Source organism: Letharia columbiana, assembly GCF_014066305.1.
Source record: "Letharia columbiana isolate WasteWater2 chromosome Unknown Sc0000032_s0, whole genome shotgun sequence".
In the NCBI taxonomy this organism is placed as follows: domain Eukaryota; kingdom Fungi; phylum Ascomycota; class Lecanoromycetes; order Lecanorales; family Parmeliaceae; genus Letharia; species Letharia columbiana.
The window spans coordinates 424,724-441,780 of record NW_023501075.1 but is presented as its reverse complement, the minus strand read 5'-3'; the positions used below and the strand labels follow the sequence as shown (position 1 = coordinate 441,780).

At 44.1% G+C, this 17,057-nt stretch overlaps 4 protein-coding genes across 4 annotated transcripts; 3 read left to right on the top strand and 1 right to left on the bottom strand.

Annotated features, from left to right (window-relative positions):
• Positions 1 to 7,078: 7,078 nt before the first annotated feature.
• Positions 7,079 to 9,349, bottom strand: HO173_008592 (uncharacterized protein; the record flags this gene model as incomplete). The annotated part of the gene is made up of 8 exons (XM_037310489.1): positions 7,079 to 7,498; positions 7,556 to 7,778; positions 7,832 to 7,965; positions 8,022 to 8,124; positions 8,182 to 8,519; positions 8,579 to 8,623; positions 8,682 to 9,205; positions 9,286 to 9,349. 8 exons carry the CDS (start codon positions 9,347 to 9,349, stop codon positions 7,079 to 7,081), a joined length of 1,851 nt encoding a protein of 616 aa, XP_037162722.1.
• A 537-nt stretch (positions 9,350 to 9,886) lies between these two features.
• Positions 9,887 to 11,265, top strand: HO173_008591 (uncharacterized protein; the record flags this gene model as incomplete). The annotated part of the gene is made up of 2 exons (XM_037310488.1): positions 9,887 to 10,814; positions 10,877 to 11,265. 2 exons carry the CDS (start codon positions 9,887 to 9,889, stop codon positions 11,263 to 11,265), a joined length of 1,317 nt encoding a protein of 438 aa, XP_037162721.1.
• Positions 11,266 to 12,096: 831 nt separating this feature from the next.
• On the top strand, positions 12,097 to 13,560 carry HO173_008590 (uncharacterized protein; the record flags this gene model as incomplete). Its single annotated transcript, XM_037310487.1, has 1 exon — positions 12,097 to 13,560. One exon carries the CDS (start codon positions 12,097 to 12,099, stop codon positions 13,558 to 13,560), a length of 1,464 nt encoding a protein of 487 aa, XP_037162720.1.
• A 2,021-nt stretch (positions 13,561 to 15,581) lies between these two features.
• HO173_008589 (uncharacterized protein) lies at positions 15,582 to 16,413 on the top strand (the record flags this gene model as incomplete). Its single annotated transcript, XM_037310486.1, has 2 exons — positions 15,582 to 15,875; positions 15,928 to 16,413. 2 exons carry the CDS (start codon positions 15,582 to 15,584, stop codon positions 16,411 to 16,413), a joined length of 780 nt encoding a protein of 259 aa, XP_037162719.1.
• Between the last annotated feature and the right edge of the window lie 644 nt (positions 16,414 to 17,057).

Here is a 17,057-nt window from a genome sequence, read left to right as displayed (position 1 = left end):
AGGATATGATGTATATGAATATCATCCTCAGGAATACTGGACTGTTAACCTTGACTTTTTCGACATAACTCAGCCAAGTAAAAGATGGTCTAGCAGAAAGAAAATACAGGTAAAGAATCCCAAAACTCCGAGATTCAGGTACGGGAATCCGCATTGCTCTTTCCGGGGATCGCCAGGGGTAAAGCGGCCGTAGCGGACCCACTATAAGCTTAGTAGAGTTTAGGGTCCTTTAGGGTTTGTCTCGCTTCGGTCAGGTACGAAGGTTAGCCTTCTAATCTGGGAATGGCCCCCTCGCCAAGACATTATCAAGTACCTATTCGGCATCTCTGCATCAAGTCCGCATTTGCTTCCATACACTATTTCATGTGGGGAAAATGGAATGATGATGATAAGACTGTCAAATAGGTAGTGGTGACCATTCTAGTATATGCCCCTAAATCAAATACTTCCCTATCCGTATTTACCACAACAAGATGTAGACAATCTTACTTCCTAGCTTCTGTGGCTTACACCCAACTGTTAGAACGATACACCGCTCGGAGCAGTGAAAGCTCCTACTAGGTACTGCACTTGCACTTATGTTTGAGCAGGTGGGAGTAGAAATTACATGAGTTATCATGCGAGGGCCGGAGCTCCTCACTACCTCAAGCCAGTAGCCGTGTTAAGCATGATCGCTTTTGACTGTCGAGGACGACTGGGATTGTTCAAGTGTAGGGATCGATTTCTTGTGGGACAATACGTGGCTTAAGTAGTATGTTCTATGAAGACCATGGTTCAACGAAGATCCAAGCTCAAGATACAATGTGATTCAATCGAGTTCTGGAGCCAAGCACAACCTTGTGAGGCATGATCGAAGGAAGGCTTTTAGCCGTGACATCTTTCTGTTAACGGCACAATACTCGGCCCAGGCATGTCTCTGAACGATGGCACGTCCGGCTCGATAACCACTCTTTCGGGCCAACTCGACCTCGAGTAAGTGATGCGGCTAGTCGAAGGCCTTGGACGTGCATCGTAGCGACTCGCGATCGCTCTTGCGTACGCCTTAACCCACGCAAAGCTCAAACTCCTTTGCCTTTAAACCCAACAGACTCAGCCGGTCTGTAACTCTTTGCTTTCGCCTGTCTCCTCTTGTATAACCGGCTGTATGAGATATCGCACCCAGGCGAGTGAGACCACCACGTGATATGTCTGGAACGCGCATCGCGGTCACGAGCGGACGGTTGAAGCGCTTAATCCACGGAAAAGTGTCCCCATACTTTTCTGCACCTCTAGAAATGCCTTCGCAGCTAAGAGGCCAATACCTTCTCTTCACAGTGCCAGCCTCGTCAACGCACGTTATCAGGTAACAGAGCCATGGTATCCTCGCTAGCCATGCTGGGCATTGGCTGCACTCTTTTGGCCAGCAGTCTCGCTCTTCCTCCAAATCGCATGATTTTTTCCTCAGCGCCCAAACCAGCCGAACGCTCCGTGTCATCTCGAGCGGGCAACCTCGATTCTCTGACCTTGCCAGACCTCCACCTCAACGCCAGCATCACAACCCCGAGACCCAGCGAGTCTCCGGTCGGATCCTGGGCTATCGAATGCGGTCAAGACAACACTCCACCGGGATGGGCTGTGCCACCGGAGACACATCAAATTGCACGTCCGACCGACTGCCGCAGTGCCATCTTTCGTGTGACTAGGGGAGGCGACCCCCGGGAGCCCCAAATCTGGACATCGCAAGTGAATTGGTCGTATCGTTCGTGTGGCGTCTTTCTCACACCTGGCTGGAGTTATGCTCGTGTCAATTTTCCGAGGATTGACATGGCTGAAATCGCTCAAGAGATTGCGCGGATGTGCGTGACTCAAGAGTATGAGTTCATGGGTGGCTGGGTTTCGATCGGTGGTTATTTCATTTTGTTACTCACTGGGAGCGAAGCACCTGAAAGACAGCGTTAGAGCTCCTGCTCGGGGTCATCTCCGCCGTCAGGTGTTGGGGCGGTGGTGGAAAGAGGACCCTTGGTATTCAGGATGAGACTAGGCTTCAACGCAGAGAGGGGTCAGACTCCAAGTGGCAGTCGTTACTGTCACATGATAAGCACAAAAGGAAAGATATTCAGAGTAATGAACCCTTGCATCAAATGAATTGGAATCAAATGTAGAGGCCACACCAGGGAATTTTTACAGGTATTGGCAATCCACTCGCGGTAGAAGCATATCAGTGACGAACAGCAGACAAGTTCGCTGGCTACAATCTGACGTTCCATCCAAGTTGCCATCTTGACCGTTAAGGAATGATTGAGGGAGAACTAGTCGAGCGCTAGGTCACATTTAGCTTAGCTTGCCAAAATACTGAAGTGTTGGCAATAGATAGGCATGTCCAATATAATTAGGCAGGGCTATATAGAATGCTATGAAATAATCGCATATAAGATAGAAGAATATAAGGAAAGAACTTATACAGTAGACATGGGCCAATATAAATACAAAAAGTCGCCGCTAAATTACTAGAGATTCGTCCCTTTAAGTTATTCGATTTCGACTTATAGCTCATAGTAAATCGAATTACTTCGAGGATTATATCTTAATCTTTTAGATATATTAATTCTATATATACGTTAAGTAAACTAATTATTCTAATATACTATAGCTATAACTATTATTATTAATAACTATATTATTTATAACTACTATTATTTATAACTATATTACTTATAATTATATTTATTTATAACTATATAACTATAGCTCTTAGCTACATTATAGCTAATAACTATAAGTTATTAAAATTAATACTTTCTTTTATTTAACTATTAAGAAGATAGAGATAATAGAGTAAATAGTTAATATTACTCTTCGAAAAATCTCTATAGAAAAGTAGAAAAGTAAAAAATAACGTAAACTTTTAATATAACTCTCTAGTTTGTTCTTCTAGAATAGATGACGATTTAAGATATAAGACGTTATTTAATACGATTAAAAGAGTTAGAGATAGATATAGATATAATAGATTATTAAATATTAATCTCAGATACTATCTCTTAGTTTATTATTTTCTTATTATTTAAGATATTAAGAATCTCTCAGCTTCGAAAGGCCTAGCGGAGATTTTAATTTACTTTAGCATATATTTAAATTACTTAGTCTCGAATCTCTACTATTATTTATATTCTCTAGAAAGTTAGTAGAAACTCTTCTCTACTTAAGAATTTTATATATCTTTAATTTCTTTAATTTATAGCGACGATATAATATTTAGTTTCTTATTAAATTATAGTTTATAGAGTAACTTACTCTCTCTACTATTATATAATAGTTTATTTTTTAGATAATTTATATAGACTACGACTTTTAATTAGAAGTTTATAGATAAATTTAACTAGTTAAATATAAATCTTATAAATTTAATTAATATTCTATTAAATCGTTTTATAATATTATTCTAGTATAGAATATAAATAATTATAAATTTTATAATAATATCTCGTTTCTTAAGTATATTCTCGACTAACTTATATTCTAATATATTATTAATTCTAACTAATATTACTTCTCTTACTTTAATCGTTTTATTAATTATAATTATATTTCTAAGAATAAAAATATAGATCTATTCTTTAATATAATAGACTCGAGATTTAATTAATTAATAGCCTTATCGATAAGAGATATAAATTACTTACTACTCTTTATAATACTAACTACGAGATATAGTTTCTAGAAGTCGATATACATTTAAGCTTCTAGTACTATTTCTTTAGCCTAAGATCCTTATTAATCTATTAAACTATTTTCGTGAAGTTATATATATTATATTAAAATTCTTTCGATAATTTTATTTCCTCTATATCTCTTATATAGAGATATAGATTTTTTAAATAATACGCTTTAATATAGCTTAATCGTTAATATATTAATCGAAAATAATTAACTTATTCTTATTTCATAGCTACAGATATACTTTTAATAGAAGATCCCGATTTTCTAAAAGTAAATACTCTATTAGATATCGATTTAATTAACTAATATAGACTATTTCTCGTATAACCCCTTATTATCGTCTCGCTTATAAATATATTAATAATTCTAATATATAGATTTTCGAATTATATCTTAAAATCCTTTCGATTTAGTACTATAATAGATAGTAGATTATTATTTATTTCTAGAATATATAGAGTATTTATTATAGTCTATATATAATTACTTATATGAATTCGAATAATTCTTCTATTTATCGCCATTAACTCACGTTAATTATCGAATTCTACTTCTTTCGAATAAGGTTATAAGTCGATAAATAGTTCCTTATTTAATATTATATAGCGAGTCGCTCTAGAGTTTATTAGCCAGCTACTATTTCCTAAAAAATCTACTATTATAAAGGAATTCTTTATTAATAGTATACTATTTATAGACTCTAGCTTTTCCCTAGCTATTTATAAGCCTTTCTTTCGACTATATATATCACTTATATTATTAACATTACTATCGCTATCTAATTTATTCGCTACTACTATAGCACGATCTAAGCGTCCTTATCTACTATTTTTAAATATCTTTAAATCCTTTAATCGATCCTTTAATTCACGATTTCGCCCATTTAAATCCTTCGCCCTATAGTTCTTATCCTTTTTATTCTTCTTATTTAGATACTTTCTCTCGTAATACTCAATTTTTCTATAATTATAGTATTCTATCTTACTTATATCTTTAAAAGATCTTTAATCTAATTAATTCTTTCGTTTATTATATATAAATAGATCTTTATTCTTAATCTATCTATCTTACTCTACGATCTATAAATATTTTACAGCTATTTCGATAGTAAGATTATTATTAATCTTTAAATTATATTTAATTATATCGAATTTACCCTCTAATAAGCGTTTATAATTATTATCGTTATAATAAGATTATATAATATATAGACTAAATTTAAATCTATAACTTTATTCTATAGATTTTATAAATCTACTATTATTTAATCGATTGTCTAATTTATTAATTTAATATATTTAAGAAACTTCTATAATATAATCGAAAGACGTTCTTTACTACTTATTTTATAAATTCGATAAAGTTTATCTTATATAAATTTAAAAGTAATAAGATAGATAATATAACTCTTCTAATTTCGATTAATATTATCTCTAATTAATATAGCGATTTATCTATTTAAAATAATCTATTATTTAGCTAGCTTTCTATTAAATTATATAGATATTAATAATTCCTCTAACACTATTTCAAAGATACTCTATTCTTTAAAGAACTATTAATAGTCTTAGGCCTATAGATAATAGTTTAAGTTCTTTAAAACTTCTATTTTAATATATAGTTTACTAATAAGTCCCTTATTAAGTTCTTCTAATAAATCGATTATTAGTAAATTATTTAAATCGGGTAAGAGATCTTCTTTCTTCTCTTTCTTTTCTTTTAAATGAGAAAGATCTCTAGTTAATAACGCTATCTATCTAGCGAATAAATAATCTTATTTTCTAGTCTACTATAGCTCTACCCTTAAGTATTCTTTAGCGGAATTCTCGAGTTAATTATATTTTTTAATATTTAAGACTACATCTGTAAATCTGAAAAGTTCCTTCCGTATAATTTCCGCCGGGTTCGCATCATAAGCACGATTTAGCACGATTTAGCCTATTAAGTAGACTTTACCTATATTTAACTCTTTTCGCCAGTTCTATTAGTTTAGCAACTTCAAAAATTTTTAGTAACTTCAAAAATTTTACGTAATGCACTCTAAGTACTATTCTATATACGGAGTACATATAATATTAATATATATCATCACAACATGCGTATTATTATGCGCTATATCAGAGCATTATCTACGCGACTAATTTTATTAAATCATCTAATTCTATAGCTAAATTGAGTTGGCGTTAATACTTATCGCTATAGAACCTACCATCGCAACGTCGATCATTAAAACTTTTCTTTTTGTGCGTATTACTACTAAACTAATAGAACTAATAGAAAAGATTAAGATAGTTACGAACCGCGGAATTTTGACTGATTTTGAGATAGTTACTGAACCGGCGGAATTCTTAATTTCAGCCCTATTCGCAAGATCAGCAATTTGAAATTTAGCAGGAACTTTCAGATTTGCAGATGTATAGCGATAATAAATAGATATAGCGAAAGACTAAAATCTCGATTAATAACTATTTAAGCTTATAATCTATTAATAATATAATAGACTATATCTAATATAATTAAGGCTAGGCTATATAAAATACTATATAAATAGATCGCATATAAAATAGATAGAATATAAGGAAAGAACTTTATGCAGTGAGTATGGGCCTAATATAAATGCAAAAAGTCGCTCGCTAAATCACTGGAGATTCGTCCCTTCGAGTCATCCGATTTCGGCTTGTGGCCCATAGTAAATCGGATCACTTCGGGGGATACATCTCAGCCTTCCAGGCGTGTTAGTTCCACATATGCGCCAAGTGGACTGATTACCCTGGCACACCATAGCCATGGCTATATGGCTGTTCCCCATAGCTATGTTACCCATGGCTACTGTTGCCAATGGCTATGTCACCCATGGCTACTGTTGCCCATGGCTATATTACCCATGGCTATGTTTGCCCATGGCTATATGGCTGTAGCCCCCAGCCACATTGTGGCTAATGGCCATAAGCCGTCAAAACCAACATGAAGCGGAAAGACACCAATTTGAAGGGCCGAGAGGGCCACGCGTACTTCTTGCTCTCTTTTGATGCCTCGAGGCCCCCGGAAAGATTCCCCAGGTCGAGAACAGGGATCAGAGTGGGCTCAAGCTATTGACGACGCGACATCCCGTGGTGTCCACTGACAAAGATGTTCTGGCTGCACTCAGCACTTTCCCTACCAAGGTCGAAGTGAATAGGGCGCGGTGGCGAAATCTTTGATCCGTAAGCTGGAGCCACGCAATGGATGCAGCAAGTAAGTTGGGAAGATGATCCCTTCGATTAGATGTGATTGTAGAGAAAATCGACCTGCGAGAGGTCAAACAATCTGGCCAGAATACAGTACCCCATGTTGTACAGCTTTCACCGACGTGCGTCTTTCTCGGTGCTACACTACCCGACTATATCTCTCTGTACATGGCCATGTCATCCCCATCCTCTTTCGGACTTCGCTGGGGAGGGTCCCACTTGACCTGGATCGCGTCATGGTCGTTATTGAGTACAACATTATTCTTGGACCGTAGCTGGAATTTGAGGTCGGCTGCGCCAAGAATGACCTTAATATCGAATCTGACGCGCAGGTATCTCTCGCCCTTACTGTACCAATGCCGATTCTTCAGTTTCATGTCCACCCCTTTGTCCCTGAGCACAGACTCAACACCGCATAGGACCTTGGCACCATCTTGATTCATGCTCGTAGGAAGTTGACCGTGAGGTTCAGTCGACATGATGATGTTCGTTTTCCACGGATGACCTTCCTGGCCGGGTTTGACTTTCAACCAGTATGGCTTCGAGAAACCATCGCTGGGAACATTCTCTCCCTGGAGATCGGTCTTCGTTAGCTTGCCTAGTAGCTGGATGACTGATTAACTACTTACTTGTTTCACGAACCAGTCGATCTGGTTTTCCACATATTTCTTTCCATCTCGCGGATCCAAGACTACCGTTTGACCTACGTGCGCTTTGTTCTTATCGGGTTGGTATTCCTCGCGGCATCGCACACCGTAGCTGACCCGGCAGCACCTTTCTTTGAAGATCATGTTTCCGCGGCCGATGGTTTGAATTCGGTCCATTACTAGTCCTTGGACAACAGCAAGTTGGCTTTTATCTCCAGGTCAGCGAGACAGACATAAAGCAATAACGGATCGACCCACGGTTCGGCAACAACCACGATCTTCGTTTCCTGGGCATTGGGTCTTTCTGATCCCTCACCCGTCTCGTAGTAGGATTTGAAACGCTGTCTGACATACGGTGAGCTCCCCAGACCACCCGACAAGACCAGGTAAGACTGCCGTTGGTGTTAGCACGAGTTCTAGTCTCTGACACCCGTCCAAATCACTCAACGATTTGCGTTCGCGGAAGCTTCTTCTGCATCCTGTCAAATTGCTCATTAATGAGACTAAGCATGCGATCAATTTGGAAGTCGAATAACTTCTTCAACTCTTCCCTTGAAGGTTGTCAATATTCCGTCACCTGCTTTTCATCGGTCAGATTAGTAACGTACCTGGTAATTCTCATAGTTGAATCCTCGATGTTTACATTGAGGAAATGTTTTCCAGGCCGTAGGCCAGGCACTTCGAGTGGTATTGTGGGTATCGCAGAAGATCCCGCAGTACCATAGGAACATTTAAACCTTTCAAACCTGCCTTGCATCATCTTATCAGCGATGTCGTCCGGTTCGCCCTCTAGATAGTCTCGGATCTTGTTCAGTCGATCCGTGACGATGTGGTGGAAGTTGATGTCGATCAAGGCAGACCCTATCGAGCGTCCTTCTACCCAGCTTAGCTGCTGAAGCTGAGTCGGTTCCCCCCTAGAAGACTTCAACTGTAGTACGTTCACATCCTACCCCCGGTTTCTTGTCAACAACCACTGAAACAACCATGTCGTCATTGAGGTCATACCGTGGTCCCTCCACCAGCGTCGCAGACCAGTATCACATCGTCTTTCTGGGAAAAATGTGTTAGCGAGTGCTATTTCATCGATTGAGAAGTCCGGCCAGCTTACTTCAAATTGCTGCTTCGAAGCATAGACAGCGGCAGCTTCAGCCTCGGTGAGTCCAATCCCGACTCGATGGTTGGCTCCATCCCCTCCATACCCCGCCCCCTTGATGAGCCTCTCCGTCTCGGCAATCATACTCGCGCTTTTCCAAGTTGTCGGCACACTGAATACAAACTCAGTTCGCTGAGTCTTCCAGCGCGGGAAAGCGTTGGAGAAGTATTCTTCAATGTGATCGTGCAAACAGCGAAGATAATCTTGGAACCATTCCCTCGCCTCTTCGAGTGTGGGAACGGGAGCGTCCGTCCTTGGGTCCACATATGCAGGATCTAGGTGAAGCTTGAAGCAGGCAAGTATGTCCGTGTCTTCGCTTTCTTGATCGCAGAGGAAGCCCCAAGCCTTGACTTCTCGAGAATTCTCTTTGTACTGCAGCAGTGTTGGTACTTTGTTTGCGAGTTCGTTAATCATCTTGCCAGGCCAATGCTGGAGAGTCTTTGGTTCTGCCCAATCTGGGCCCATGGAATACGCGACGCCTGAATTGACCAAAAGCCTTTAGCAGACCGAGAAATGCTGATGACTAGCACCGAGACTGTATCATGGAGAGCGAACACACCTGTGCATGTCATACCGAAATCGACTCCGACCACAATCTCTGGTACCCATCCGTCACTCGCCATGGTTAAGGCGCGCGCTGCAAGTAGACTTGAGTGACCTGGATATTTTCACTCGTTCGCAAGTGTGCTTCGCTCCAGCGCTATTACTGAAAATGTGAGATCCCCCCACGTCGCTGTACAAATTTATTTGACAATAATTCGAACGATCCCACAGCCTTATCTCCCTTGCAATCTTTGCCGAAACCGTAAGAGCCCCGCTCGTGCATGGGTTGCATAGCTAATGCACCTGAGTTGATCATCATCAATAGCGCAGCCTTGAAACGATCCTTCAGCCTCGTTTTAATCCGACCGGGGCCTAGCCTTGCACTTATGAGGGCATTGTATTCGCCAGTATCGATCTAGACTCAATCGACTAGAGTACATCCGTCCTTCTTCGATGGCCAATCATTGCTTGTTGGGGGCCAGGCTGTCCGGCAAGGCTACATTATTGTTCCCGTACAGCCTCGAAAATTACAAGAAGCTAGCTTTCCCCTCGGTGCCATCGGTTTCAATCTTTCACTCGCGACGCTCGAGCTTCCTTCCACTCTACTACAACCAACTATGGCCACTCCAACAACGATTTCTACAACTCCAATTCCTGCAGGGCCAAGTCCTGCTTCTGCTGTTATCGCCACTCCAGACGCATCTACTGTATCCCCCGCCACTTTATCCTCCCCAGCTACTAGTCAAGTCAACGCTTCTCCAACAACTTCTCCAACGACTCCTCCAACGACTTCTCCGTTGCCACCGGTCATCGGTATAGCAACTTCGTCCACCTCGTCTGGCGGTACTCAAAAAGCAAAAAATACACAGTCTACCACTACTGCTCATAGTTCAGTCTCATCATCTCTCACCCCAACTACAAAGTCAAGTGCAACAGCTTCGCCAAGTAATCGACTTTCCAATGGTGCAGTGGCAGGAATAGTCGTAGGGGTGGCCTTGGGACTAGCGCTACTTACATTCCTGGCAACTTTTGTGATCATGCGTCGTCAACAACGTTCTAAAGGAAAGCGGCGCTACCCTCCGTCCAAAGACAGCGGAGGACGCGAACTTAATACACCCCGACAGCAGGATTCAACACCAATAACAAAGAAGCCATTCACAAGCGAGGCATCCGGTGTATCTGGAACATATGAAAATTATCTTCCTCAGTCGGCGGACGACAGGACTATACAGCAAAAAGCGAAAGCAATCTTAGACCAGATTGAGCTTCACGTCGAGAACTTTTACCGGAACTCGTCTTCCTCTGCCTCTAGGCCCGACAATGCGGAATTGGCGGTATTCGACTCGCCATATCTGCCTGCTTCTCTTGCGTCTCTCCTCCCGCGCTCGAAGAACAGAGTCAACATCATGAAACACGCCCTCGCACAGTCTGTCACCTCTTCCATCTCGCCGAGCGCAAGTCCTGCGCGATCACTTCTCCCCAACGAATACGCGCTTCTGCCAAACACCATCACATCGGCCAGGTCTAGTGTGTCTACCAAAGCTGGTGAGTACCATTTGATCCCACGCGAAATTACGAAATGTCAAACAGTCGCTCACATTACGAAGGATCCGCCCAAATCATGTCTCGATGGCGTGTAATGACCGCCTACCTGCGACCTGATCCTATCAATGACGCCACCTACATGGCTCAGCGCGATCAAAAAATCAATGATACCGTCCAGTCTTTTGCTAAGGCTTTTGCGCCATGGAAAAGCACAGGATACAAGGATGAAGAACGGGGGCGCAGCTTGTCGGCGATCCTGGAAGACGCCGCAACTTTAGGCATATTCTTATTCTCGCAGCCATCGACCCTCCCATTCCACTGGCCATCCTCCAGCGAGGTGGGGCCTGGCAGGATCGTTGTCTCGCCGGCGCTGATGAAAACGACTGACGAGAAAGGGCAAGGTTTGGTAGAATCACAGGTCATGGTCAATCAGGTGGTACTAGATGCATGAGGCTGGACTTTCAAGATTTTGCGTGGGGTACTCTATATAAGGTGGTGTCGTAATGGCACCATTAGCAACTCTCCTTCAAAAGCTGTTGATGGAAGAATCAGGACTCCATGCGATGATCATAGGATGCCATCTTGCCATGTGTTTAAGTTTTCCAGCCCCTCCCCATTCTAGTCGTTTCGCTCGTTAGTGGTTTCAATAGTGGTGCGGCTGGAACTGACCCCGCGTTGAAGCGCCCGGACACTCCGCTAGTGCGAGCCAAACCACCCTGAAGCCTGAACCACCAGCGTTTGGGCAAGCTGCAGTAATCCTTTTGCCGAGAGATTTTAACAAGATCTCTGGGAAGATGGGCACAGGTTCATTGGAGAAAAAGGAATCTGATCGTCAGCAAAATGCTACCCAGCGATGTACGGCTGAGAAAATCATTTATAATCATCTGCATCACTAAACGAGGCCTGCGCCGTCGATCCTACCGTGCCTGCCTCTTTCGGACTACTGGTCCCCAAGCCTGCGTCTGTAGCTTGCATGCTGCATGCAACAAATAGCTAGCCTCGACTGGTGCAATTTCGTTTTTGTGCATTCGTTTCGTTTGGTTTCTCATAAAGAGATTACCGTATGCGAATCCTTCGGCGGAAACCCCACACCATGTCCGCGCAGGGGCTCTGCTATAATGCTGTCGCAGCCTTGATTTGCTGCTGCCCACTCGAAAGGCTTCTTTTGCGCAGGAATGACAGTGTGCAGTCCTTGAATGATCCAGACAGCGCAAAGCTCCTTTGGTATCCACCCCATCGTCTCCAGCAGTCCCCAGTGTTCTCTTTCGGCCATTGATTCAAGATGGTGATCCCCGCACCAGATCCTCTATCCGCCATCAGCTCCAGCTTCAACGCTACAATCAAGATCCTCGAGGTGACCTACCAGCTCAAAGCTGTTGACGAACAGACCGCCGACCTCCTGGGCACTACCCGTCATGTCGATTTCATGGTCCAGGAAGCTCATCGCCTGCGGCGCCTCAAGGCCGGCCTCCTAAATACCAGCGAGCGCACGATGATAGACAGAGTAATCAACGACACCGAGGACGCTTTGCGAGCTGTCGCGAAACTAGTCGAGCCTTGCCGAGTGGACAAGCAAACGAAGCATGGCATTCGATTTGGGCATAGGATCATGTGGGTCTTCAGGGACAATCCAAGTGTCAGAGACAAGCATCAAAAATTACAAGTGTGTCATCAATCTCTGACAGTCGCCTTCACTTGCCTCTATTCGAAGGATGTGGTGGTCATTGCGCCTGCGCCAGAAGGGACAAGTGAAGAGCAGCCGCCACCGTATGATCCCCAACTGAAGGAGCTGTTGGACTGGCCGAATCGGAGGAAGGGACGCAAGATTCCTGGAGAGAGAGAAGGTCACACAACCAAGGATATAAGCCTGATGGACGCAGGCTCGAATGAAATCAGCGTCGGCGGTCCATTGAGCCCCTGTCTCCTTGCTATACCGCTGGAGGATGATGGCGAGGTACCAAAATTCTCCTCCCACTTCTCCGAGATGTCCTTCGAATCACCGACCATACCTACACCCGAAGTACAACCCTTTGTCCGCCGCAACAACAGCAGCCCCCCCACTCTTGCGACTACATCACCAAAATCGAACAGCCAGTCTCCTCATATCAGTGCACACAAATTTTACTCTAATGACGAGATTCAAAGCTCAACCCTTACTACCAACACGAATCCACGCAATGGCTATATCAGTCCTACGCAAAGCCTCCCAGAGATCGACAGCCCTCCCCTTGCTACCATGATAGCTTCCTACGGTCCCAATAGCAACGAGGAAAATGATCTACGAGTCAGTCACGAACATGTCACGCATGTATCCTTAGCCTGTGATAAAAAGCCCTCCTCTTCCGCAAATGCTCCCGACACCACACCCTTAAATGCTTCATCATCCCCTACAATACCAATTCCGGCTCTCGAAAAGCCCAGCTCATCGTCCTCCAGCACTGGATATGAACCTGGATTGAGATGGCTCGAGTCATCAAGGTATAATAGTTACGGTCCCCCAGAACCTACCGAAGGCTCAAGTCTAGGACACCATCCACTCCCAGCGAGGTTCAATAGCGACGTCCAACTGCGCACCACTTACCAATCTGATCGCTTCGATGCACTCGCACGAGCAGAGGATGTTTTGACAAGAGAAGACAGGGCTGTGAGCGTAGGGCAGGGAACTGTGAAAAGAGGTGGACGAAGTTGGCTGGCATACCATGCTACAAGGAGCGATATGGGACATGGAATGGACTGGGATGGTTGAGTGTCCAAGGATGATTAGATGCAAGAGATATGAAGTTTCGTCAACTCACCTACGCCCATCGAACGCTACTTCAATAACAATCTCGCTAAAATACTGGTAATAGAGACAACAACAGATGGACGGAATCTGGTCTACTGGTACAACTCACGTACCACTCCGTCACTGCGTCTCTCGTCCACCCGAGACCTTCCGCCTTTTGCCTTCTCTTCAGTCTCAAAGCACATCTTTGTTGGCCCGCCAGCCCGCGAAGTCTTAGATCGATGGTAGCGGAATAGGGGGAGTCCAACGATCGCACAAAGCATGATGCCGAAAGAGACGCCTAATCCGATGCCGACTTGGCCGTATAAGGTAGCCCTGCCGACTGAGAGCTCTAGACGACACTGGAGACAATGATGAGACGGAGCTGCTTGAAGTTCCAACGAACGCAGAAGTTTCGGTTGGACTTAGAAAGGTAATGACAGAAGCGGCAGCTCCCGTGGCAAGGAGAAATCGTACACTTGGAATAGGAGTATGGTTAACAGTCAAGCTGGGACTGGCGAAGGAGCATGATTGCTGCTGGCCCGTGCCAATATACCGAACAAAAAAAATCTTGCATGCACTGAATGCATAGAAAGAAAACGACTTATGTCTTGACTTATGTCCGAACTAGACAAAGTATACCAAATGCGAGGAGACCGGCTCAGTGTAATGTGTCTATGATTGCAGACGGTTTCGGAATACACTGGTACGGTCAGTCCGTTACAAGATCCAGCTCCTCATTGGACGTCTTAGCGCTATAGCAAAGACGAAATATCGAGCGTTGGCCGTGGCATCGAAGTTCCAAGAAAGTGACATTGCAGCGTTCCTCGGCGTGAATGCGGCAAGACTCTAAACCAGGCTATGCGTAAGCTCATCAATGGGACGTACCATGCTCATTAGCTGCAGGAAGGCTGAGCCGTGATAACCGCGTCTTTCAATACCTTTCCTTCAAATCTTTCTCCTTCACAACTTAATAATAAGACATCGAGCCCCCGAAGCATCGAGGCAACTAGTCCTCAGGGCAATGCTTTCCCGAGGAGTAGCATGCAACGACGAACGCATTAAAAGTTGAGGAGGCTACGACCGAGCTCGTTCGTTTCGAGCTCGGCCTTGGCTGCCGGGAGCAACGTTGCTCGCGGCAGTCCTGGGAACTCGCGGTTTGACCGTGTTCTGTTCTCTATCTTCTGTTCTCCCTGTCGTCCTTCTCTGACGCTGTCAAGCCTGTTGCGAATCTCCGAATGTGGCGGTGGTGAAAGTTGCGCCCTATGGAGCCACAAACGGATAGATTACTCCCACTTGCGCCGTCCCAATTTTTGAATGTCTGCATCGACTTTCTTACATGAGATTCTATCGCTTTGGACAAGCAGCATGAGCTGACCTGACCTCCAATGTCTATGTCTCTCCTTTCCTCGACATCTTTCATCAAAACCGCGAAACTCGATAATTCTCCTTTTCCAGCAAAGTCCTCGTCAACGACATCACTTAATCAGTATGTCACATAGTCAATAACCCTAGGAGCCGGATCTCTTTGATCATCTCTCGCAGAAGATGCCACCATTCACCGCAGCGTGAACTACACTCCCTCTTTCAAAGCCGACGGCCCCTGTGGCAGTCACTCTTTTGTCTGTGTTGAGGGACCTCTCCGCTCTTGCCCCATGATGGCCACAGCCTGCATCCTTGTATTGATGGACGTGCCTAGTGCTTTCCTTCTCTGCAAAAATCCGCCAGGAGCCTAATACCTTGTTTGTTTGTTTGTTTGTGCATTGCTTTGTTGATAAATAGCAATCCAAAAAGATCGTGGTCCCGATAGATCGTTCTACTTTCTATCGTTCATCTCACACTACAAATAACATAGACAGCGAAGGTGTTAACATTGTCGAGCGCTAAGCCTGGCCAAGACACTAGCGCACCACCGGGAAAAGAACACTTCTATCTTCAACATCATTCCACCATTGTCAACTCAGTCACAGCCGACTACTCCTTAACTTCAGATATCGCCTACAATGTATGAATGCTGTGGCCGTTCATTCGAAGCGAAGAGTCTTCGGCAACACCTCGACAATAGCTACGCGCATGCAAACGAAATTGAATGCCGCTGGTGCTTCGCTCGATGGCCCACCCATGACGGCAAGCTTCGCTTGAAGCATGAGCAGAAAAAACACTGGTATCAATGTGAAGACTGCACCTGCATATTCAGCACCAGGAACGGGCTCCAAGAACACATTGACGAAGAGCATCCCCCCAATTACTGCTACGGTTGCCAGCGATCATTTCAGAGTCCGAACAACCTGAACCAGGTATTTCTTCCAGTCCACAGAAAGTTTCTTCATCTGACAAGATTGCCACCAGCACCTCAAGTCATCGGTACATGTCGGAAAGAATGTCAAATGTCCCTGGTGTACAAACAAGTTCACCAATCTGACCGGCGTCTGTCTGCACCTAGAGTCAGGGAACTGCACATCCGGCATCACACGCGAGAAGATCAACCAATATTGCCGCGAGGTTGACCCAAGCCACATCTTCACCATGAAACAGATTGGATGGTATGATGCAGGTGCCGCAACTACCGATATCGCAAGCCAAGCTTCGTGGGACGGGTCATTCTACCGGTGCTACTTCTGCACCAAAGGATTCAACCAGCTATCGAGCTTAGACCGACATCTCGCCAGTCCCGTACACGAGCGACCTATCTATCATTGCCCGCGGTGCAAGAGGGAGTACACTGCGCTTAGCGGATTGGTCAACCATTTGGAGAGTGAGAGCTGTGGCGCGTTTCGGTTCGGGAGCAATCCGGCCGGTCTGGGGTTTGTGAGGCAACTGAAAATCACTCAGTGACTCTGTCCTGCCAGGTGGCAATCGGCTGGATGATGGGGGGTACTGCGAGAGCGGAGAGGACAGGACCAGTCATAGGAGGGTCGGAGACGGCAGCCGTCAGTAGGACTGCACCTAGTATGCCACATGTGTATCTTGCCCACTGTCTTAACGGACGCATCCCGCGTCCAGAGGACATCGCTGAGCTTAGGCGTATTAGATCATACTTCATCTCCCCGATCCCTCCGTTGACACCGTCGACAATCTGACATTGCTTGCAACGACTTTTCCCAACTATTTGACTATCATCTCAGTGCGGAACTTAGCAACTGACATTTTATCCCTGCGTCCGCTTTCATTCGCACCGGAGGCATGTTCCTAACATTTGTTTGGAAGCAGATACTTGTAGACAATCTCTTTGCTCCGGGGATTTCGTGATTTGGCTCACAGTATATGTTGTCAAATTGCTTTCCTTTTTCTCTTAATTTTTCTTACGTCGGAGAGTTTGAGAGCTAGATTTGACAAGTGATCCCATGTAAAAGCGGACCATTGTCGAGTCAAGTTTCCGAACTTGACATGTTGGAATAGCAGAACAACACGCTGTCGATGTAGCGGCTGTCAAGCAGGAGGATAGATCACTCTCGCGCCATCCATTTCTGGAGCACCCG